At 37.3% G+C, this 25,914-nt stretch overlaps 3 protein-coding genes across 5 annotated transcripts in view; 2 read left to right on the top strand and 1 right to left on the bottom strand.

Annotated features, from left to right (window-relative positions):
• Nucleotides 1–2,221: 2,221 nt before the first annotated feature.
• LOC115222296 (aprataxin) lies at nucleotides 2,222–10,319 on the top strand. Its single transcript, XM_029792471.2, has 6 exons — nucleotides 2,222–2,460; nucleotides 3,251–3,369; nucleotides 4,781–4,834; nucleotides 6,313–6,416; nucleotides 7,009–7,090; nucleotides 10,197–10,319. The coding sequence occupies exons 1-6, from the start codon at nucleotides 2,290–2,292 to the stop codon at nucleotides 10,276–10,278; spliced, it is 612 nt and encodes a 203-aa protein (XP_029648331.1). The 5' UTR covers nucleotides 2,222–2,289; the 3' UTR covers nucleotides 10,279–10,319.
• On the bottom strand, nucleotides 6,005–25,025 carry LOC115221982 (protein MFI-like). 3 transcript variants are annotated; one of them, XR_005003071.1, is made up of 10 exons: nucleotides 24,831–25,025; nucleotides 21,970–22,085; nucleotides 20,682–20,828; nucleotides 19,311–19,473; nucleotides 18,822–18,955; nucleotides 14,791–14,855; nucleotides 13,859–13,951; nucleotides 13,171–13,226; nucleotides 11,197–11,301; nucleotides 6,005–6,026 (listed from the first exon to the last, which is right to left on the bottom strand). XR_005003071.1 is itself a non-coding variant. In XM_029792082.2 (9 exons), exons 2-9 carry the CDS (start codon nucleotides 22,033–22,035, stop codon nucleotides 11,249–11,251), a joined length of 777 nt encoding a protein of 258 aa, XP_029647942.1. In that variant the 5' UTR covers nucleotides 22,036–22,085; nucleotides 24,831–25,025; the 3' UTR covers nucleotides 11,182–11,248. The 3 variants fall into 3 exon arrangements, 2 of the variants coding, with proteins under 2 accessions (XP_029647942.1, XP_036367174.1); XM_029792082.2 differs by lacking the exon at nucleotides 6,005–6,026 and having other exon boundaries at nucleotides 11,182–11,301; XM_036511281.1 differs by lacking the exon at nucleotides 6,005–6,026 and having other exon boundaries at nucleotides 11,182–11,301; nucleotides 21,970–22,013; nucleotides 24,831–25,024.
• Nucleotides 24,288–25,914, top strand: part of LOC115222140 (eukaryotic translation initiation factor 2A) — a 44,893-nt gene continuing 43,266 nt past the window's right edge. The window contains exon 1 of the mRNA XM_036511279.1: nucleotides 24,288–24,342. The gene's annotated coding sequence lies outside the window, so the exon portion shown is untranslated. The remainder of the gene's footprint in view (nucleotides 24,343–25,914) is intronic.

Here is a 25,914-nt window from a genome sequence, read left to right on the forward strand (position 1 = left end):
ATTGATAGTTATAGGAATAATAATAAAAAGTTTTAAAAATAATTAAAATTTTTGTACAGAATGTTCTTTTCTTTTTAATTAATTAATTAATTAAATGAATGAATGAAAGCTTTTAAGAAATGAAATAAAAAATGTTTGTAGGATTTCTTTTGGTTGATGTGTTTGAACGAATGTTTAATCCTTTGGATTCCATCCTGCCTGAGATTGCACCTGGCGCTATGATACCATATCTTTGTGAACTAGACTCTTCATTATCATCATCATCATCGTTTAACGTCCGCTTTCCATGCTAGCATGGGTTGGACGATTTGACTGAGGGCTGGCGAACCAGATGGCTGCACCAGGCTCCAATCTTGATCTGGCAGAATTTCTACAGCTGGATGCCCTTCCTAACGCCAAACACTTGTGGTACTATTTATTCTATCAAACTTATGCATGTATACACTCTGCCAAGAGCTGGAGTTGAGCCAGAGCCTTTACATACATAGACATACACACGTACATACATGCTTGCATACATATTTAAACACACGTGATAGTTTCCAAATTCCTTCACATATACAATTTCGTTTCGCTCTACACAGCCTGGGGTGGCTCAGAAAAAGGCGAAACTCTGTTGGAGAAGAGAATGTGGGAAAGAGATCCTCGGAGTTGCGACGGTTGGATAAAGTAAAGCCACAGGACTGGAGATTAGTGTATCACAAATGACATGAAATGAAAAAGTATTATGCCACAAAACACCGATTTATGCTATTCCATTTAAGGCGATCTTTCGGTACAAGTACCATGACTGCCAAGTCTGTTTACATTTGAAGAAGAACCCAAACGTTGGGTTGGCGATCTTTCGGTACAAGTACCATAACTGCCAATTATAAACCCACGTGGGTTTATAATTGGCAGTTATGGTACTTGTACCGAAAGATCGCCAACCCAACGTTTTTAAAAAGCGAAGTGAATTCTCTTAGTCAAACTGGAGTTACCTCCCGTGGCTGAGGAGAATAACTTCACTGATGATCAAATCTAGTTGTCTCCCTTCCATTGTCAGAAAACGGAAGAAATCCTACGACCCCGTTTCTCCTTTGAAGTTGTCTGACAGAATTTGTTGAAGAAAAACATACTGTCTCCCATACACGAACTTCATAAAACATCCTTCCAAGAGTGTGTAACGAGGAATTTCGTCATCTCACGGATGACGTCGAGTTTCAAAGAAATAAATTCGAAGTTTACCATTCTTAGTTACCATTTCTATTGGAATGGCTGTTAAGTCAGGCAAACTCGACTGACACATTTCTCATCAAGGATGCAACAAATACGAAGGCTTCTTCTGGTTTATGAAGTGTTAAGGTTCGGGTTAACCTATGTATGTCTATACTGTACTATGGGCTAGACTTGAATCTGAACCCCTACTTACTTAGACCTACACACGTACGTACGTGCAGGCATGCATGTTTAAATACACACGGGTTTCCAATTTCCTTGATGCGCTTATCGGCATTTCGTCTGGCTTTATGTCCTAAGTTCAAATTCAGCCAAAGTCGACATTGCTTTTCCTCCTTTCGGGGTCGATTAAAAAGCACCAGTTTGAATATTAGAGTCGATGTAATCTACTTACCCGCTCTCATAAAAAATTGCTAGAGCCAAGATTTGAGAATAATATTAATTTATAATAATAATAATAATAATAATGACATTAATAATGATAATAATAATAATATTAATGATAATAATTATGATATTAATAATGATAATAATAATAATATTAATGTTAATAATAATAATATTAATAATAATGATAATAATAATAATAATAATGATAATAATAATAATAATGATGATGATAATAATAATAATATTGATGATGATAATAATAATAATATTGATGATGATAATAATAATAATATTAATAATGATAATGATAATAATAATATTAATAATAATTATGATATTAATAATGATAATAATATTAATGTTAATAATAATAATATTAATAATAATGATAATAATAATAATAATAAAAATAATAATGAAATTATTGTATACTGTGCTCAGGTGCACCACAATCAGAATGTTGATTGTATATAGTCTGCAGATCTTTAGAAATTCGATCAACACATATTTCCTACAAACAAACCCTAACAAGGCTTGGAGACGAGTATTTATAACTCACTGAGAACTGCCATGCCTGTATTTAGTTAACTTAAGGGACATTCAGCAAAAGACACCGAACGTTGCTGGAACGTTTTTCTGTTGGGAACATCAACATATTGTCACCGTTGCTAAGTTGTTGTAATGGCGGCTCCCGGCAAGCATCGATCGAATGCAACAGATTCTGAGACTGTTGCGAAAAAGAAACGTTTTCCTGGTCATTGGAGCCAGGGATTATTGTCTTCCATGGAAAACCCAGAGTTACGTGTAGACAGCGATGACCAGGCTGTAGTTATAAAAGATAAATACCCAAAGGTATCATTTGGCCTTCCCACTCTTGTGTGTCCCGCACCGAGTTTCTTGCCGCATGGCTTACACAAAAAGGGATATTTTTTTAATGAAATATTCTACAAATACGTTTCAGATAGTGTAGATTCCAATATAATCGGAATCTGTTTAACATCTGTGTTTTCGTCACCAAAAACATGACTTCAGAGTAATTGAGGGTTCAAAGAGGATGAAGTGTGTTACGAATCTTCTAAAGGAAAATGATGATGATCATCATCATCATCGTTTAGCATTCAGCTTCCTATTAAAAAGGGAGTGGTTCCAAGGAGAGGAGGAGATAACTAATAGCGCAAAAGAGGGTAAAATGCCTGCAGGTTCTGCTCATAATTACAATTGCTTAGAAGTGCTGTAGTTAAAAGAGTGATGGAGTGTTTAGGAGAGTGAGAGGTGGGGAAGGTTTGACAGGAACAGGGCTTAATGAGTGTAGAGACATAATGCTTTTAGGACCTCACATTTGCCATGATGGATGCCTCTTCTCAAGCATAGTACATTGTTGAATCATCTCGTCCTTTGTCATCTCTCTGAGGCTCAGCATCTTGAAATCAGCCTCCACTACTTTGTCCAATGTCTGTTTTTGAAAATCAGATCACACAAATATAGTATAGATGTTGTAGACATAACAACAAACAGAAACTTTGTTTTTCGTATTAAATATCATTTCTATAATTAATAAAACTACATTTTTAAGGGTTTTTTTCCTTCATTTTTTTTCTTATATGGGTTTGCTAGTTTCTATCCTCATTTTATTTCCTTCTAGGCTAAATATCATTTCCTAGTTCTTCCAAAAATGAAGATTTCAAATTTGAAGTCTGTTACCGGAGATCATGTCAGTCTTCTCAAACATATGCATAAAATGGGAAGTAAGATAGCCAAAAGGTAAGCCTTAATTTTACTTAAGTTAATTACGATTAAGAAATAAACAAATATTTAGCAATCCTAAAGATTTAATGTCACTTACTTTAGACTTTCCATGATTATTGAAATCTACAAATGAGTGAGCTGTCCATATAAATCCAGAGAGAAACATCATCATCATCATCATCGTTTAACGTCCGTTTTCCATGCTAGCATGGGTTGGACTGTTTGACCTGGATCTGGGAAGCCAGGAGGCTGCACCAGGCTCCAATCTGATCTGGCAGTGTTTCTATGGCTGGATGCCCTTCCTAATGCCAACCACTCCGTGAGTGTAGTGGGTGCTTTTTATGTGCCACTGGCATAGGTGCCAGGGGAGGCTGGCAATGACCACAAACCGTTGGTGCTTTTTACGTGCCACCGGCACAGAAGCCCATCAATGTGGTGCTGGCATCGACCACGTATGGATGGTGCTATTTACATGCCACTGGCACAGGTGCCAGAGGAGGCTAGCAAGGGCCACGATCGGTTGGTGGTTTTTGTGTGCCACCGACACGGAAGCCAGTCAAGGTGGCACTGGCATGGAAATATTAATAAAAGCAAAAGCCTTATAAATTACATATAAGTGCAACTTGAAATGAAACAGATGATACTGGCTTCATTTACCAGGAACTTAAACCTGGCACTCCATTGGTTATGATGAAGAGGGTTCCAGTTGATGCAATCAATGGAAAATCCTGTTTGTGTAATTAACGTGCAAGTGATTGAGTACTTCACAGACACTCATACCCTTAACTTAGATCTCGGGGAGATTCAGTGTGATACAGGATGTGACAAGGCCGGTCCTTTGGAAGACGGGTGAAACTCATTTTTGCCAGCTGAGTGGACTGGAGCAATGAGAAATAAAGTGTCTTGCTCAAGGACACAACACATTGATGGGAATTGAACTCACCACTTTACGATTGTGAGCTGAATGCCCTAACTGCTAAGTGCTGCACCTTTGCAGGAACTTATTTCCGATGTGACAACATTCCACTTGCATCACAGAATATATATTGACACTTTATTATGGAAATTTTAAATCTGTCGCATTTTATAAGCAAAGGAAACAAATGTCTGTGTACAATTTTCACAGGTGATTTCAGAATATAAGAATGATGTCCCTGAAAACTAAATATTCCACAGGTGATCTCAGAATATTTTGAAAGACTGCACAATAGGAATGATGTCCCTGAAAACTAAATTTTCATTTTTTTACATCCATTTTTTCATGCTTGGAAAGCTGAGATCCTTTAGTACACCCAATTTTTTAAAAAATATAATTGGTGACCCTTCTCACCTTTATCCACTCAACCCAGGAGTAAGAGTGTTACCTCACTGATCAGTTTATTTGATCAAGGGATCTGATATATTTTCTTTATTTGATCTATTTCAGGAGTGATGAAAATCTCAAGTTTAAGATGGGATACCACAGCATCCCTAGCATGGGGTATGGTACTATCAAACTTTTTTATTTCTATTTTAAATTTTTTGAAGATTATAGTTTATTGTATTATATAATAGTATATTCGAGCAAGGTCATTGCCAGTACTGCCTGACTGGCCCCCGTGCCGGTGGCATGTAAAAAGGCACCTACTACACTCTCGGAGTAGTTGGCATTAGGAAGGGCATCCAGCTGTAGAAACTCTGCCAGATCAAGACTGGAGCCTGGTGCAGCCATCTGGTTCACCAGCCCTCAGTCAAAATCATCCAACCCTTGCTAGCATGGAAAGCGGACGTTAAACAATGATGCTGTATTTTATAATAATAGTATGTAAAATGGCACAATCCCAGCAAACTAATAAACATTTCCTATGAGCTACTCTGAGTTACTTTTCTCATAACATAGTGTCAGTGAAATCTGAAACCCCTGTTATTTTAATGCGTACTCTCTGTTGGCAAAAACTTGGAGTACATCTTCCGAGTTTCCTTCACAACAGGAAATAACAAGTAAAAAGGATGCAGTGGTGAGGAAGACCTTGCCAACCTGTGCAACCGGGGGAAAAAAAAGAAAAATTAGTGTAAAATAATGAGGAGAAGGATGGCGTTGGTGATGGCAACAGTAGCAGTGGTGACAATGACGATGTAACATGGCAACCACTCTAGGGCTGGTGCCATGGTAAAATGCAGTTTGCACACTCAGTGAAGTGGTTAGCTTTAAGGAACATCATCCAGCCTAGAAGTGAAGTCAAATGACATATGACCTCTGAGGTCAGTGACTCCCAAATAAGAACTGATTCAGAGTGTAATGACCCATCCAACCCATGCCAGCATGGGAAACAAACATAAAATGATGGTGATTTATATGTGGCTGTGTGCTAAGACACTTGCTTCCCAACCACATGGTTCCAGGTTCAGTCCCGCTGCGTGGCATCTTGGGCAAGTGTCTTCTACTATAGCCTTGGGCCAACCAAAGTCTTGTGAATGGGTTTCGTAGATGGAAACTGAAAGAAGCTCATCATATATATATATATATTTGTGTGTCTGTGTCACTTGACAACCAATGGTGTGATTATGTCCCAGTAACTTAGCAGTTCAGCAAAAGATACTGATGGAATAAGTTCTAGGCTTACAAAGTATAACTCCTGGAGTTGATTTATTCGACTAAAAGCAGTGCTCCAACATGGCCATAGTGAAAATGCCTGAAACAAGTAAAAAAATAAATAAAAGAATGTACTCAAAGGAAATCTACAAGTTTTAAGTTCCCAAGATATTGTAAAAGTGATTTTCAATGATCCTTTATCCTGGCAGAGGAAATAAAGATAACCCCGTTGATAAATGCTCAAGGATTACTTCTGTTTGGTGTAATAATTTATTATTCTGTCTCTGAATACACAAATGTAAGAAATTCCTCAATCAGTCTCATATTTAACTCTATCAACATTGTTAATAAAAAGTACCAACCATGACCATTCTTCATTTTTCCAGCCAGCTCCATCTTCATGTGATCAGTGAAGACTTTTGCAGTCCATGTTTAAAAACTAAGAAACATTGGAATTCTTTCACAACAAGTTATTTCATAGACTCAACCGGTGAGTATATCTATTGTACTAAATCTATATTTTATTACTTTAAAAAGCATATTCTGTTGTGTCTGGGGAGAGTCATTTTCTTTTTGTACCTTATTATGTAACACACTCACAGGTAAAATTTCCACTTTTTTCTTATTTTTATTTTCCTAAAATTTTCGTTGCGTCTTGCAACCTTTTCAATAGTCTTGACTCTTGCAACCTTCAATAGTCTTGACTCTTGCAACCTTTTCAAGAGTCAAGACTATTGAAAAGGTTGCAAGACGCAACAAAAATTTTAGGAAAATAAAAATAAGAAATAAGTGGAAATTTTACCTGTGAGTGTGTTACATTATAAGGCACAAAAAGAAAATGACTCTCCCCAGACACAACAGAATATGCTTCAACACACCTAAAGACATTATTATTATTCCTCACCACTCTGCATCAAAGAATTAAATCCAGCTACAATCTGAAACTCGTATTTATATTTTAAAGGTTCAAGTAGCCTCCCCTCTTTCACAATTGCTCACCATCCTTGGTCTCACCATCAAACAAAGAAAAAGATCAGCATTTTTTCATCTCATCCTGTTTTTTTTTCCAAATGTATTTTCAGAGGTTATCGAAACAGTTGAGAAAGAAGGCAAGCTCTCAGTTGATGAAACATTAAACCAGAAATTACTGAAAGAAAATCTAAGGTAAATTCACGTCTAACACACTCCAATTCTTAATTAGAAATCCTATTTATTTGATATTAATTAAGGTTATCCTAATGTTGTATAATAGTATTTTTATTTGTGTTGGTTGTTTTTTAATTAAAATTCAAATTCAAAATTATATTCTCTGAATATATTTCTCTAATTACAAATAATTGTTATAGATTGAGCTGTAGTATTAGAAAGCTTTATTCAAATTGCTGGTGTCTGGTAATGTAACAATGCCAGCCCAGGGCTATATTTAGTGGGATAAATTAATATAAAGCTTTTGTTGTTAAATTAAAATTCTCATTTCAAATTGTCAATTTCTCAACAAATCATTTATTGGATAAGAAATAACCCCAAATGGAAAATTTTAAATAATTTTCCTTGTTACCAGCTAGATAGAGCCTTTAACATAAAAAAGGGTGCTGGGTGAGCATTTATTTTCAAACACTGTCACAAAATTATGACTGAAACCCAGAATTAAGGCGGTGGGGAGCTGGCAGAAACGTTAGCACGCCGGGTGAAATGCGTAGCCGTATTTCGTCTGCCGCTAAGTTCTGAGTTCAAATTCCGCCGAGGTCAACTTTGCCTTTCATCCTTTCGGGGTTGATAAATTAAGTACCAGTAAACAACTGGGGTCGGTATAATCGACTTAATCCGTTTGTCTGTCCTTGTTTAGTCCCTTGTGGGTAATAAAGAAATAGGCATTTCGTCTGTCTTTACGTTCTGAGTTCGAATCCTGTCGAGGTCAACTTTGCATTTCATCCTTTCGGGGTCGATAAATTAAGTACCAGTAAACAACTGGGGTTGATATGATCGACTTAATCCGTTTGTCTGTCTTTGTTTGTCCCTCTATGTTTAGCCCCTTGTGGGCAATAAAGAAATATGAAACTCAGAATTTAGAATAAAAAAATGTATGTTCTTCCTGAAACATAAGAATAGGAACCTTTTCATTAAAAACATGACAAATATTTAGACCTTTCAGAATCCAGAGGGAAATGAGATCTAATTACTGTTTTTATCTAACATTGTATAGTTCCTGAAATATTATAGTTTCCTACCAATATTTTGTTAATAAAAGCAATACTTTATCTGTTATGGTATTGCCTGAAACATTGCCAGAACTATCCAAAAGCTAAGATTCTTCTTCAGTGCCAGAAAATATTTTGCCCTTGAACCTTTGCTGTCTTTGCATGTTCTAAAAACATTCAACTAATACCCTCATTAAAATATTGCTGAGATGGTGCTGCTACATGTAGACAGACATCCTATACAACATCAGAAGTTTATTGAGCCAATAAAGCAAATATCTATCCATCCACAAGCTCCAACAGCCTCTGGCTCACAAAGGCTTTTGTTCTTAAAATAATAATAATAATAATAATTGTGTACAGTGCTCAGGTGCACTACAACTCATCTAAAGTGTATATATAATCAGGTGTAGTTTCGGTGGATTTCGGAAAGCATGAGGGCCTTAAAAGATGCAGTGTCATGGCAGTCAACAACTGACGCAGGCAGTTTATTCCATGCTTCAGCAACTCTGAGCGTGAAAAAATGTTTCCGAAAGTCATGAGAGCTGTATTGTTTTCTGACTTTGTAGGCATGTCCACGTGTGTTAGACACATGGAGATCAAAAAGGTGTTCAGTGTTGTTGTTGGTGAGGTGGTTGATAACTTTGTGGTGTTTACCAAGTCCGTCGCCAGACGCCGGAGCTTCAGTGAATCCATGCCCAGGGAAACAAGGCGCTCAGAATATGGTAGGTGTCTGATGGAGGGTATGCGTTTGGTTGCACGTCTCTGGACAGATTCCAGGAGGTCAATGTTCTGTGCAAGATAGGGGTCCAAACTGATGATGCAAATTCCAAGTGTGGTCGTACCATAGCTGTATACAGTTTTAAATAGATGGCTGGAGAGCGGCTAACAAAAGACCTGCTGAGTGATGCCAAGACACCCTCGGCCTTCCTGACAATCTTAGAGATATGCTTTGTCCAACGCAAATCACTGCTGACAGTGATGCCTAGGTCACGCTCGCAAGAGGATTTCTTGATATCAGTGTTGTGGAGGGAGTATGTGAACGCAGGGTTTTTTCTCCCAAAATGCATGGTGGTACACTTGTCCACAGCCAGTTTCAGTTGCCAGTCTGTGATCCATTGCTGCATTGTGTCTAGGTCTGATTGCAGGAAAGAGTTGTAGACATCAGGATCTGTCCTCTTGATTTCAAGGTACAGCTTGATGTCGTCTGCATATTTCAATACTGTGGCATTCTTTAAATTGGCATCTATGTCGTTAATGTATGCCACAAACAAGAGGGGACCAAGGACAGATCCCTGTGGTACACCCGATGACATCTCATATGGTGTAGAGTGCTGTCCTAGAACTGTGACAACCTCCTTTCGGCTGAGGATGAAGGATTTCAACCAGTTAAAAAGGTCATCCCCCACCCCATTGCAGAGAGTTTCACCATAAGCCTTTTGTGTGGCACAGAGTTGAAAGCCTTAGCAAAGTCAAGGTAGACAACATCCACCCATGAGCCACTGTCAGTAATCTGAGTAATGTCCTCAAGGAACTCGACAAGCTGGTCACTGCAGCTGGAGTTAGGGACAAATCCATATTGTGAGGGTCGGATGAGACTGTGAGAGCTCCAGAAGTTCCAGAGTGTTTCTCTGACACACGATTCCATCAGTTTTGCAATACAGCTAGTGAGACTGACTGGGCGATAGTTGACAGGTGATGTGCGGTCGCCCTTTTTGAACAGAGGAATGCCACTTCTATGGCTACGACGTAGCTTAACTTCTCTCAACAATCAAATTACGTATCAAAGCTTTCCCTTCTGTTCCTTGCCTTCAAACCACAAAATACAATCTTTGTTGAGTCCTCTGCTCCAGAATTGCTACTCTTGGAATTCCCTTTCTGCCACTGTAGAATTTCAAACTAAAAACCAAACTTACCGATTTGAGAGGACCTTCTAAAATAATAGGTATTACTCCATCTCTAACTAATTAAAAAATAATTATGGTTTGGACATTTGCATTGAATATAGTCTTTGTTTTTTGTTAAGCATGCGTATTACTCTCGTTCTTTAATATGTGTTTTTCTAATTTCAGATGTCATGTATGTCACAAGGAGTTCACAACAATGCCAGCTCTCAAACAACATATCACTCAACATGATTATTCCAGCAAATAAATCTAGCTTCATATATTTACGTAATAAAGTATATAAATGTGTTCTTTTGTTTGATTTTTTTTTGAGGAGGAAATCTGAAATACTTTCTGACATTTCCCATGTTACTTTATACCAACACTCTCTCCTAAGGAGTGTTCCTTAGTCTGCATTGCTTTATATTCACAATGGATTATGTCATGGTTGGTATTAACATATAACAGACATAATGGAATCCCACACTGAACAAAGTTAATATTTCATTATGTGTGTGTGGGTCAAAGTGCTCAATGCACGTTTGTGATGGAAGGGGACAGATTCTGATGTATAACCCTCTATACACGTGATTTAATCCATAAGTGGTTTCGTATAAGTAATCTAAACCGATAAAGCTGACAAAGAAATGTCTATTTTTCCAAAGTTATATAAACAGACCACTGCGTCTCCAGTTGATTATCGTACAACTGGGGATTACTGTTGTCTTTTCATGAAAGCATCATAAAGATTTAATTAAATATTTGATTGGTCATGTGATGCAGATGGATGCCAACAGCTTCATAAAGAAGTGCCTTATGGAAGACAGAGACCCAGGAATATATGGGACAAACTACAGGAAGGATGACTTCAGAATGTTGAACCTTTCAGATAATATGACAAAGGACTGGGATTAACTGGTAATAATTGAGATAACTCAAGAAGAACCAATTCTGCTAAAGGCATCCAACAGCCTGGCAGTGTTGCCACAGATCAAATCCAATAATCCCAAATCCTTGATTCAGCTAAGTATTTCCATAGTTGCCATTTTTGATTAGAAAAATTTGGAAACTACTATCTCTGCAACAGAACACTAAGTCACAATATTTGTTTTTACCAAATGAAACTCCAAAGTATTGAAAAAAATTCTTCATCTTGACGAACGAGAAGTTATTAAAAATGACTCACTTTATTATTGCATTATCGGTACATAATTGTTTTCAGCAGGTCACTAAAATATTTATACAACATTGTTGTTGATCGCATGACTACTGACTGAAGTTGTACCAAGTTCTGAAAATAGAAATTAAGTTGAACGTTTTCAAATTGTAATTGATAAGTTTCAACTTTGAACTTTCTACATCACAAAGAAAAGACAAAAACTGAAGAGAAGATTGCTGTTAAGGAATTGAATGCTCTCACAAGAGCAGCAGAGACTGTTGCACTTGTGCTTATTGATCTTGCACAATGGAGACAGCTGTTCTCAAAGAATCACCAACCACAATAATAAGACAACAATATCATTTTTTTAAGGTTTAAAGTTATTTATTTGAAATAAATAGAAATATAGATATTCCAGAATCATATTTGTTTGGCAAATGATTTGTACTGGATATTATACACTTCTGTGGTACAATACTAAGACAGGTAACTGAATCAGTGTACATATGACAGTACAAACAGTTTCAATCATAAGTTTAAATGGGATAACACCAATGTACTGTATTTAAAAGTGTGTGTATATTCCCTCTACATCTCTCATCAAGTCTATATACATATGAGGCAAGTGCTGAAAAGTCCTTGGCTTTGGGTAAAAGAAAATATGGTAGGGTCAGTTAATTATGATATTATTCAACATTTTCCCCTCAGATTCACACATTGCAACAGTCTTTCAAGTTTTCTAAGCTCTGTAAAAGAACTTGGAACTTTGGGCCTCCAATCAGGCCTTTCCTGATACCTTTGAAACCAGGAACTTTTCAGTACCCTCTTGTACACTGTAACACCAGAGCTTATCCGAACAGAAAACAATGAAAATTAAATGACAGATCTTTAAGTCAGATTAGCAACTGCAGAGTCTTAAGTTTAGATCTTACTTATCCATGTTGCTGTCTATTTTTTTTTATAAAAGATAATATTTCTTTTAGCCATGCTAACAATAAATGTTTGATGCCAATTATTTTCTTAGCAAAACATTAAACACTTTTACTTTCTTTATTATTAATTGAATGAAAGATATCTCTCTCGAGTTTTAAGTGAGCATTGCTGAATCTAAATATCACAGTTGAGATTAGCAAAATACCTATTTCTTTACTACCCACAAGGGGCTAAACACAGAGGGGACACACAAGGACAGACAAACAGATTAAGTTGATTATATCGACCCTAGTGTGTAACTGGTACTTATTTAATCGATCCCGAAAGGATGAAAGGTAAAGTCAACCTCGGTGGAATTTAAACTCAGAACGTAGCAGCAGATGAAATACTGCTAAGCATTTCTCCCAGCGTGCTAACATATCTACCAGCCCTTCCATGTAAAAATAAATCCAATAGTTTTAAAAGACTAGACAATAAGTATATTCTCTTTTACTTGTTTCAGTCATGTGACTGTGGCCATTCTGGAGCACTGCCTTTAGTCAAGCAAATCGACCCCAGGACTTATTCTTTGTAACCTAGTACTTATTCTATTGGCCTCTTTTGCCAAACTGCTAAGTTACGGGGACGTAAACACACCAGCATTGGCTGTCAAGCGATGTTGGGGCTGGGGGACAAACATAGACACACAAACATATACACACACATATATATATACATATATATGATGGGCTTCTTTCAGTTTCCGTCTACCAAATGCACTCACAAGGCTTTGGTCAGCCCGAGGCTATAGTAGAAGACAGTTGCCCAAGGTGTCACACAGTGGGACTGAACCCGGAACCATGTGGTTGGTAAGCAAGCTACTTTCCACACAGCCACTCCTATGCCTATTCTGTTTATAAATGTTTCAGAACTTATACTTAAAAGGCAATATTCCTGTAATATTTTGCAATTCAATTTTATCTATTTGGAGTTAAATGGAAATAATTACAAAAACTTAATTAATACCTTACAACCATGAAGTTGCAAATAAAATCTGTTTAATGAAATAAATGACAAATACATTCTCACCACAAATACTTGTGCCTGATTTTGTTGTCCCAATAAACTTCCAATCTTTTATATATCTGAAATGAAAAGTGTTATAAATGGAGTGAAGAGTACTCAATCATTTTGTACAACATAACTTTCGTCCTTATCATCCTGTGCCGTACTGTCCAGGGCCTTGCTGACTACATTTTCACTCTGTGATGGATAGATAGATATGTTTCTTTATTAGCCACACAGACGGGACAGATTACAAAGTAGAGCTTTTCTTTTGGGGGAGAGGAAAAAAAAAAGTGGGGTAGGTTTTCGATCAAAAGGGATCGTAAAAGGCAAAGAAAAAAAAACAAAAAATGATCAATAGGGATCATGTATCACAGAAATGTTATGATGTAAAGTGTAAAGGGGGAAGCAGATAAGGTTTATCCCCTTTGAGAAACACTGATTTAACCTAAATTTGAGACACCAGCAAAAGAAGAAATACAGATAGACTTTTTTTCTATTCCAAAGAAAAACGATTTTATTCACTTTATCGATCGCATTCTCACCTGGAATTGACTTTTGTAATTTTTTCAAGACTTATACACGCCCTGATACCATCGGTATCGACACATCAAATTTGAGTGCAATCGGATGGAGGATGCCTAAGATCCTAGAAGACATACACACAGACAGACAGAACGGATTTTATATAAGAGATAAGGAAATAATTTACCCTTCAAAATCCAATGCCTCAACCCAATCAAGCAGATTATTCGCTTCACAGTGGTCTTCCTCGGAAGATAATTTCTCAAAGTCACCTCTGTACCTGAAATAGATGCTTTAATTAAAACGTTACCAGGTAAACCTTTAAAAGGAATAGCAACCAACTTATTTCTAGAATGGTTATTGGTGCAACAAAAAACAGGAAAATATCTGTACATGGGGAAATTCATGCATGTGTGTGTATGTATGTATGTATCTATGTATGTGTGTATGTATGTATGTGTGTATCCATATATATATATATATATATATATATATATATATACTTTATTTAAAAGCAGCAGAAATATAACAAAAGCTGTTACTCGGAGTTTCACGTTCCCATTCGTCGGACTTATTTCATGAAACTCCGAGTAACAGCTTTTGTTAAATTTCTGCTGCTTTTAAATAAAGCATATTACTCTACCCCTGGTATTTGAGTACTCTTTTTTCCACCTTATTCACATTTATGTGTTTACTCTGGTATATATATATATAGTTGGAATTTACAAAAAATACAAAAGATGAAGACAGGTGTGTAAACAACAAACAGGTGTATTAGTTTAATACTTGGGAAAGTGAGAAAGTCTTTTACATTTCGAGCCTACGCTCTTCAACAGAAAGGAACATGAGAAAATAAACAGAGAGAGAATTAAAGAAAGCTTTAGAGGCTAGTGGTCGATCATGGCGATATATACACACACACACATTTTTCTTAGTTTCAAATTCAAATTTCTTATGAAGAAATGTGATTATATTATGAAGAAATTATCTTTTTCGTAATTAACTAAGACCATTAAGGCAAAGACAAGTTTGAATGAACATTAAAATATTAATAGTACATTAGAATTATGTCAATAGTTTATATCTGATGCAAAAATATTTTGTATAAATTTTACTTACAATTTTTTCTTCCATTCTATTTGAAGTAATTTCTTCCTTTGTTCAGCATTTTGTTTTCTCTTGAGCTACATTAAAAGATTTTCGTTTTAGTAAGTGTCTTTCATTAAAATGCTTTTGGTTTTTCTTGAAACTGGAGACAGACTACAAAGATATTCATCAAATAATCTCATATTTTAAAATTTGATGCAAAAGTTGCACTATCATAAACAAGCCACTTCCACCCCACTCTCAGGCTTTTTGAGAGGATACTGATGAGCTGTGGGCCCTCAAGCTGTTGCAATATCTGGTCCCATATCCTGACAGCAATGTTGGGATCTTTGACACTATGTGGTGGTTCTCTGTTCTGCTGTTTGTGTAACTTTCAATGCCAAAGTTAGGTACAAATCCTTCCAGGATTTTCCATGTGTGTATCAAAGCACACATGTATCTTTCCTGCCTTCATTCAAGGGAATAGTCTCCACTTTTTTCGGTCTTTTTTAGTAGCTGACCAGTTGCACTGAGATGATCTTCTTTGTGTAGCTTCACTGAATTGATTCAAGTTCTGTCATTAATTTTACACTGTGTGGTAACCATAGTTGGGAATAACAGCTGTGGACAAATGTCCTCCAGAGGACCATCAAATTTTCCTGTTCTCTCATTCTCAAAGTTCTATGGATCCACCTGGCCAGCTGCCTGCATTTTATTGCCAACTTAGTAATATACACCTGGAAGGCTGCATCATTGCTCATGTCGATGCCAAATGATGCTCTGATGTTGATTCAGGGATTGCAATCCCTCCTGGCCGAGTGTATCCTCTTTGCATTTCATTCAGCTTCATGTGCTGGTAGTGTAGAGCTCGGAATTTTCCAGTATTGAACTGTGTGTTACTGTCCTCAGCCCACCTGTACATTGTCCACCTAGATATACGTTGCAGGTGTGCAACATCTTCATCAGTGTCGTTTTCAGATGGCATTTTTCATTTCTTTTGAGATGTTTCTTTAGGCAATTTGCAATATTTACCTATCATCTCATAAGAATTCTCCTCTCCCCAGGAAGAGGAAAATATTTGTGTGTTGGCCTCTTGCTCTGGAATAGACTTGATGTATATAGTAGGCCTCGAAACCGGTTTTATAAAACTGGTTAAAACCGGTTTTATATTATGATCCGTAAAACCGAAACCGATTTGCCAAAACCGATTATAAGGTTTGCTGTTTCGGATCTTTTCAATAAAAGATGTTTTATATAACACACTCTACCAGTATACGAAGTTTAAAAGTGTTTAGTTACAAATAACTATTTTTTAAACGTGCCCGTCAAAGTGAAAAGCTCCGCTGTTTCTTTTTTTTTTTTTTTTTTGTTAGTCTTTAGTCGAGTGATCTTTCCCGTTGAGCATATGTAATAACCAGTTCCAGATTCGTTTCAAGGAAGTAACACTAAATTTTTTGATAAAAAAAGTGAAGAGATCGCCATAACAGACGACAGTGATCGCCTTAACAGACGGTAGTGATGATGAAGCTGACATAAGCCAACAAGACATACTTTGTCAAACAGATTTGGCTCACGAAAATGCTTGTTTTCCCCAGCTAAAACCTGAATTTAACAAAGTTTTAAATAAGGTAAGAAAAATTTCAAAACTTTTCCGTAAATCTCCTACAAAAAAAAAATGAAATTTTGCAAGATTTTGTAGGAGCGAACTTTGATAACAGAGAATATAAACTTTTACTGGATTGCAGAACTCGGTGGAATGGCACATTCCATATAATTGAGAGATTTTTGGGAATTGAAAAGCTGCATTCCAAATGCTCTACGAGCAGAACTTTCCACAGATGCCCATCGCTGACGAAGAATGGAAAACTCTCGATTTACTATATGAAATTCTGCATCCAGTAGAAATTATTTTATGATACGGGTTTACTGAAAGAAGAATATTCTTTACAATTTTTATTGAATAAACTTAATAATTTCGGCAACCCTTTGGCTCTAAATCTTCGTGAAAGACTTATGCATAGATATAATAAGAGAAGAAATGTCGAAAGCTTGACTCTCTTGAGGTATTTTTACATAACCCAAGGAAGTTTAAAGGTGAGTCAATTTCTGGACCTTTTCTTTTTTTTAACGAAACAACATTTCAGGAAGTATGCTGACCAAACATATAGGAGATTATTTCCTGAACATGATGCTGGGAACACAACAGAATTATACAAAGAAAATGAAATAGGAGGGAACCTAAAAACAAGTGTTACTGTTGTCCCATCTACTTATGAAGGTAATGGACTCGTTCGTGAATACACAAGCGCAAGGAAGAATATGAATGAAGAGCCCAAGATGGTAACAGATGCATTTGAAATCTCTAAAGAATTCGGGTACTATTTAAGAAGAGTGGTCCCGGTGCGCGCACTCGCGTACTTACGCATCCGCGCTAGCTAGTCGTGACTAGTCGATCTTACAACGACTACCTAACAAAAGTAAATAAAACACAAAATGAATAATTTTTTTTACACAAAGTAAATAATTTTTTTAAAACAAATAAAACACAAAGTAAGGCTCGACTAGTCACGACTAGCTAGCACGGATGCGCGAGTGCGCGCACCGGGACCACTCTTCTTAAGTAGTACCCGCGAAAACTGGATTTTAACCGGTTTTGAGAATTACTTATACTTGAACTCAGTTTTGGGAATTATCGATTTTTTGCGAGCCCTAGTATATAGCTTGCATTATGGGTTTGTCAGAGTTAGGGGTGGAGCGACATTTAGGCCAACCCTGTTTGAGGATCTCTTTCTCAATCAATTTCTAGTCTGCTTTGAAAGTTCAGACTGGGTTTAAATATGACAGCAGGGCCTCTGGTGTAAAGTACACACAGATGTAGACAGCAATTTCATAGTAACTCCTTTCTTTTCTGTCTGTTCATAATACAACATACTTCAGTATGTATATTTCTGCATCCACTTTATCAAGTCTAAAATATGTTTCCCCGAGTGCTATACACAGAACTTGATGGCATGCAGCAAGATCTCTCAAGAAAGAGATTTTTTGGTGGCGAGCTGGCAGAATCATTAGCATGACAGGCAAAATGCTTAGCGGTATTTCGTCTGCCGCTACAATCTGAGTTCAAATTCTGCCAGCTCGACTTCGCCTTTCATCCTTTCAGAGTCGATTAAATAAGTACCAGTTTTTTGGTTCTGTTGTTGAAGTGCAACAGACCTCTGGAATTTAATTTTTTAAAAATGACTGTGATGCCTGTGTTGGTGTTAGGGGTGGTCATCCTGTATCTGTTGACTGTGGTTGCCTCGTGTGATAGTGATTGCAATTCCAAGCCTGAGCTCCATGTGGCCAGGTCAGCTGCTCCACAATCTTTTGTGCCGTGCACAAAAAGCTTTTGTTCAATTACTGCTTTTTTCACATCTGGGTGAAGCTGGTTGTTTGGGTTCCAGTATGTGGTGTTGTTTGCCAAATAAAATGTATTGCCAAATCTTTTTGAAATTTATTTTATCTAAACAGGGAACCGGAGACATTTTTGGAAAAATTTGGATTCAGAAATATATAAGACCATAAAATAGATGCAGTAAAATATCCCAAGCACTGAATAGGATTCAATAATTGGCGTTTAAATATTCATTCTTACATAACAACAATACAAGCAACAAAATCCAGCTAAATGTTAGATTAAAAGACTAATCTGGTTATAATGAAGATGGGAAGGTGAATGTTAAATTATGCTGAAGTCAGTCAATGAAGATACACTTTTGTAAGATGTCTACATTCTAAGAGAATGGAAACAAAGGAATCAGAAATATTGATTTTAACCCTTTCATTATCAACCCGGCTGAAACCGGCTCTGGCTCTGAGTACAAATGTCTTGTTTTCATAAGTTTTGAATTAACATCTTCCACCAAACCTTAGTCACAATTTATGTTCCTAACACTAGCTCAATGATAACGAAGTTATTTTACTAAATTCTTTTGTTATATTTAAAATAATTAAAAGAAACACACAGCATCTCAAAATAAATTTAGTAACGAAAGGGTTCAGCATAAACTGGCAAGCATATCTACCTTACTGGGGTGAAATAAATACTTTGTTTGCGACGATTCCAAAGTCAGTCGATCGTTTTTGTAATGGTAAAGGATGCGCCCAGACACCAGTCTCCAGCCGTTGTTTTCAGTACGCCGATACCAGTCACTCATATCTAAAAAATAAAAGGAAAACTAGGATTCCTTTAATGTTAAAACAAAACTGTTCAGTAATTGTCTGGGATATGTTACTTTTATCAAGATTATCATTATTTTTAATATTAACCTTATTATTCCTCATTTTTAGAGATGATACATTTAATATTTATAACTTTACAAAATTTTAATCAATTTGATCTCTTGTAATTAGAACAGAATTCGAACCAGGAACCTTCATTTTGAATTATGGGCAGCCTTGATACTCTCATCTTCACTGTGACACTGGTATATGTATCTTTATTGTTACATTCTTAGAGTGAAGATTTTGGTGTCATATAAGTGTTAAAGCAGAAATATTAAACTATTAAATACCGTTTTTTGGAGCAAGAAAAATGTCATATTGTTTATTATTAGAATATAGTGCGAGAGGTAATTTCATGTTGTTGGTACAATAGTTTTTTGGACTGATAGCACAGACGTCAATAATATTCCTTTCCGTATATATCTTGTAGTAAACATTTGGAGGGAAACTACTCTATAAAATAATTAAAAAACAAAAAACAATTAATAACATCAAAAGAACTCATAAACATTCTCAGAAAACAACTTCATTAATGTGGGGTCCACTTAAAAACAATTACTCTTTTATTAATTAATCAATGGATAAGTAATATCACAGATGTTTTTAGAGTGAAATTCTTCTATTTGGGATAAATATAAATGTTTATAAAGAGAAGTCTATAATCACTTATCATATTATATATATTGGTTCTTCCAATAGGATGACAGTCAAACTCTTCTCTAATAACATTTAAATTCGTAACGTACAAATATATAATACACACACACACACACACACAATGGGCTTCTTTCAGTTTTCATTAATTAAATTTATTCATAAAGCTTTGATTAGCCTGAGTCTATAGTGGAAGACACTTTCCTAAAGCCATTTGGTTGGGCAGCCAACTTCTTAACCACGCAGCCATACCTGCACCTACAAAATTGCTTCATTTAAGAAAACCTTTTAAATAAATCAGATTTTGCTGACAATTTTATCAAGAGAACATCAGTTATATAATACACATTTGTAACTGATGCATGGAGGTGCAATGGCCCAGTGGTTAGGGCAGTGGAATCATGGTCATAGGATTGCGGTTTCAATTCCCAGCTTGCTGCCTTTGTGTGTAACAATATATCACAATACCAAATATAACCGTATAACAATAAGCAATGTAACAACAAGAGTTGGTGATCTTATTATAACTGTTCGCACAGTAGCAATCCAATACTTCAACGCAGAGTTAACAACGAGGCTAACCCTCTCTCAGTTCCACCTCAGCTGTCTACTGGCTGATCTATTTGCAAGACTTGTCCAGTTCACTGACAGTCATGTGTCAGGGAGTTCACTCCACAACAGGTTTACAACTAAAAAAGGAATAACACCTTGGTATAGAGAACTGGTGAGCTGGCAGAATTGTTAGCATGCCGGGTGAAATTTGTAGCGGTATTTCATCTGCCGCTACGTTCTGAGTTCAAATTCCACCGGGGTCGACTTTGCTTTTCATCATCCTTTCGGGGTTGATTAAATAAGTACCAGTTATGCACTGGGGTTGATATAATTGACTTAATCCGTTTGTCTGTCCTTGTTTGTCCCCTCTATGTTTAGCCCCTTGTGGGTAGTAAAGAAATAGGTATAGGAAATTTTATATAAAAAATGTCAAGAGTGAAAGTAATTTTACTTACCCCACCTAACCTGAATCGGACTTTGTTACCTGACGCAGCATCCAATAAATCTGCTTCAATGGGGTTAATGCACTGGAGCATGAGAGCAGGATTTCCACAGTTTTTAAAATTTAGTATATCTTTATAGTATTTAAAAATTTGCTGATCCTGAATAACAAACAGTAAATAGATTATTAGTTTTCAGTTCTTTATTAGTATTTTTATCCTTTTATAGGATTAGAAATAACAAATTACTCAAATTAAAGCATTAAAATCTGATAAAAATGGGATTTTAATCAGTAAAATGATACATATAAAAGTCAAAATTAAAATATTGAACAAGCTAAATTGAACTTTCAGCTGAAATAATATTGACTAATGGAGATACCAGAGGTACTAGAAATTCAGCATTACACCTGTATTAATGAATTTAACACAGAATACCTGAAGTTAAGTCAAGGTTTCTCTAAATTACTAAAATAATGTATTCATTGGTCAGTTGAAGCAGATGTACAAGTGAGCATGTAATGAATGCCTACAAGGATGATGGAGAGTCGAAGTACAATGTCCAAATCTTTACATCAGTAGAAAGAGAAGTGATAATAAGGTGTAGGAGTGGCTGTGTGGTAAGTAGCTTGCTTACCAACCAGATGGTTCCGGGTTCAGTCCCACTGTGTGACACCTTGGGCAAGTGTCTTCTACTATAGCCTCGGGCTGACCAAAGCCTTGTGAGTGGATTTGGTAGACGGAAACTGAAAGAAGCCCATCATATATATGTGTGTGTATGTGTGTGTGTGTATATGTTTGTCCCCCCAACATCGCTTGACAACCGATGCTGGTGTGTTTACGTCCCTGTAACTTAGCGGTTCGGCAAAAGATACCGATAAAATAAGTACCAGGCTTACAAAGAATAAGTCCTGGGGTCGATTTGCTCAACTAAAGGCGGTGTTCCAGCATGGCCACAATCAAATGACCCAAACAAGTAAAAGAGTAAAAGACATGCATGTGGCTAAGACGTCTCCCTGCTGGTTCAAGAGGGACAGACTTAAGCATAAGAAACAGTTTCATATTTTGGTCCTACATTGTCATATTTGAGAAGCCAAATGTCTTAAGTTTTGACAATCCATTTACTCTATCACTGCTTTTTTAATGTCAGCTCACAGAACCTTTTCTTTTCACCAAGCATTCCTCATCCAACTTGTTCTCACTTATTACAAAATAAAGCATTAATGCTAAAATTTCAGTCCATTTTCTATTGCAACACTTAAAATCTCAGTGTTATTATATACAAAAAAAGTACAAAACTTACAATAAAAGAACGCCATTTTCTCTGTATCTTAGTTGCCGCTTCATCTAAATCGGGAAATGAATTCATTTTGTGTCATAACCACAATACGGTGGTTAGACTTGAAATTGTGAAAATGTCTACAAAAGAACATTTACAGATCTTAAATCACTCAGTCAAATACAAGGAGCAAACATCTCTGAATTTTACTTCATGGTAGAATGGTTACTTGAAGAAATAAGCAAATGAAAATATCTAAAGCATCTTATTTAGGTGAGTTAATTATCAAATGAGCTGATTGTTCCAAAAGCATATTAACCAGGGTAAAAATGGAATTGACAAAGTTCAGGGAGGATTCTTTATCCAAGTGAAGGGCAGATTATATGATGCTTGTGCCTGGGGAGCGATTATTGTATGGCAACGAAACACAAGCCTTGAGTGTGGTGGACGTGGTTGGAAAGACATGAAGCAAACATGTTCAAGTGGTTACGTAATGTCAGTGAATGAATGACAAGCTGGAAGGGAAGTTTGGGGTAAGAGGAATCGTCTGAAGTGTGCAATAGAAGAGACTGAGATAGTTGTGGACATGATCAAACCTCTCCCCACCCCGATCCCATTTTCCAAACACCTCCCCTCCCCCCCACATGTGCTCACTATCCCCTGTACTCCCCCTCCACATCCATCTCCCAATCTTTCCTGTTGAACCTCTTCGCCACACATCCCCCTAATAGCCCCTCCCCTTCACCTCCCACTCTCCTTTCGCAATCTTACTCTCATCTTCTCTCTCCTTTCTCTCCCTCTCCTGCTGAAGTTGCCGTGTATCTTCTTTACTGTAAGATGTCCGTTTCTGTTCCCCTGCCCCCTCATACGCCATTCATCAGGCACAAACCCACCTTCCTCAATACTAGACCCTCTTTCAGTTGAGGGGGTCTTGTCTTGTAAATTATTCTGTAACTTCCCTGCTGCTGGTGCCACATAAAAAAACTTCACAGAAGAGGAGACTTCCTAGGGCTGCTCCACATGGAAACCCCATAAAACCACGACCACCCTGACCACTAGGGCAAGTGTCCTCTCCACATCGTCTACAGGCACATGTTTAGAGTAGGCCTGTTCACTCGCACCATTCTTGTCACATTCACCCACCTTTCAACAAAATTGCTGGGAGGCAGCACTTCTCTCTCGACCCTTACTTTCCTTTTCAAATGAAACTTGTAAAAGTTGATGAGGATTTGTCCAAAGAGGAAAGCTATCTCCTCAGCCCTTTCACTCTAGACTACCATACAACTCTTTTTGCTAAGGCCACCAGACAAAGAAACATTGTCTACCCTTAATAATTTTTTCTGTTATAGGCACAAGGCCTGAAATTTGGGGGAGGGGGATAGTCTATTACATCGACCCCAGTGCGTAACTGGTACTTATTTAATCGACTCCGAAAGGATGAAAGGCAAAGTCGACCTCGGCGGAATTTGAACTCAGAACGTAGCGACGGTCGAAATACCTATTTCTTTACTACCCACAAGGGGCTAAACACAGAGGGGACAAATGGATTAAGTCGATTATATCGATCCCAGTGCGTAACTGGTACTTATTTAATCGATCCCGAAAGGATGAAAGGCAAAGTCGACCTCGGCGGAATTTGAACTCAGAACGTAGCAGCAGATGAAATACCGCTAAGCATTTCGTCCAGCGTGCTAACGATTCTGGCCACAGAATGAAGATGATGAGCTTGTTGTGTGCAGTGTTCAGGTGCACTCGTGGCGGTTAATTTAATGCGTGGATTCCATAATACGAAAGCACTTTGATTTACTGTAAATCATGCATATGAGTTTGGTGGTGGCCGATCTTTAGCCAAAAATTCTCTTTGCTAAACGTGCAATACAGCCTTCATTTGTTTCAAATTATTATTGCTATAACAATATCGTTGCATTTATTAATGATTAATATTGCTAGAGCTGAGCATTGTTATCATTGATATCATTTATCTATTTTCAAAAATGCAAGAAACTCTTACGTTTGCAATAAAGTGTAAATGGTACGCCATAGTCCATGATCGCCCACAGAACGCGAAATGACGTAAAATGCCTGAATGGAAAATCTATCGCCAACATGTCTCAATAAAAACAGTCACCGTCTTAAGTAGTAACAACGGTAGCTGTGTTGTTATTAAGAGTTTGGGTCTACTGGACAGTCGACTGGGGATTCCGAGGCTAATTTTCATGCTGTGGTTTTCTTTCGATAAATACTATAACCCCCCCCCCCCCCACCGTGCTTTGCTTCGTCTGAGGTGGAATCGGGGTTTAATGCTGTTAAGTAGCCGCAGCCCAGTTGAGAACATTCTGCCTTTCCAAGGATATGAAGGACTAATTGATCAAATAAGTACTCTCGATATTCAAAACGGTAAGCTGAAAGAGATTTGGCTGCTATTTCTAGCTGGTCGAACAGCAAGGTAGACACTTCCTCCTTGAAAGAGAACATTCACGCCAACAGGACTTCGTGCCATCGCCTGTTTACATTTATTTTATAAGGGTAATTAAACGTGGCTGTAAGTACCATATCAAAGTGTTTCGGCTGGTTTTATGGTATCAAGTTGACAGGAGGAAACGAGGAGCCTCTAAGTGGTCGATCGACCTAGAAGAAATAACGGTTGTAGGGACATATTGCCCTCAAAACCTCACCCACCCTCGTAAAACGATACAGCAGTTTTATCTATATATATATACAAAAGGGTGGTATTATTACGGGTGGAACACCTTTCGCCATACTTATGCTCGACCAGAACTCAGCTCGTCTAAACCGAAGTTCACCTCTCTAAATAATTATTTTCGATCGATATTTTATCATTAGTAAAATGATTGGACATAAACTTCAAAAATTCCTTTCATTACCTGAGATTCTCTGGATTTGATGGAAATGGCAAAATTGTTACGTATATTTAGATGTCATTGAAGTAAAAGGTGAACGAGCTGTTAGTGTTTTTGTTGGCCGAAAACACTTGGCAACCAGAGTGATAGAATATTTACTAATCCGTTAGCAACACCAAACTACACTCATTGATAAAACCAGAAGCCGGGAAAAGAAAAAGAAAAAAAAATAAAGACGAATTCTTTCACGAGAAATGAGTAAGGCATCTCGTGCAGACAGGAAAATATATTAGTTTTTCTTTATTAAAGTACAAAATACTAATGCTTTTGGGAAAGAAAAGAACTGGATGACGTCCATGTCATTCTCAAATGGATTATTAGCAAGTCAAGTGGAGGCGCAAAGGCCCAGTGGTTAGGGTAGCGGACTCGCGGTCATAGGATCGCGGTTTCGATTCCCAGAGCGGGCGTTGTGAGTGTTTATTGAGCGAAAACACCTAAAAGCTCCACGTGGCTCCGGCAGGGGATGGTGGTGATCCCTGCAGTACTCTTTCACCACAACTTTCTCTCACTCTTACTTCCTGTTTCTGTTGTACCTGTATTTCAAAGGGCCGGCCTTGTCACTCTCTGTGTCACGCTGAATATCCCCGGGAACTACGTTAAGGGTACACGTGTCTGTGGAGTGCTCAGCCACTTACACGTTAATTTCACGAGCAGGCTGTTCTGTTGATTCGGATCAACCGGAACCCTCGTCGTCGTAACCGACGGAGTGCTTCTATTAGCAAGTCAAATAAAGTGAAATATCTTCGGGTAGGTATTGAAACCCGGACGCGATCTTAGCATACCGGAATATTACCTTTTCAGCTTTTCATACTGACTGAGCAAATATTGGTTCTCAACCTTGACTCAAGAGCTCGAATCGATTGCCGTGTATGGCCACAGAAGCGGGTAGAATTTGAAGCTCAACTAAATTCACGTTTGGTATTCGTCTAGAGTACTAGCACTTTTGTTTTCCTGCGCCCTCCACTGAACAATTAACATTGTTTATTATTAATTGTGTATTCTTAAATGAACCCGGAAAGGTGTTCCCATTAACATGCGTGGTCGTTGC

Source organism: Octopus sinensis, linkage group LG19, assembly GCF_006345805.1.
Source record: "Octopus sinensis linkage group LG19, ASM634580v1, whole genome shotgun sequence".
NCBI classification, from domain to species: domain Eukaryota; kingdom Metazoa; phylum Mollusca; class Cephalopoda; order Octopoda; family Octopodidae; genus Octopus; species Octopus sinensis.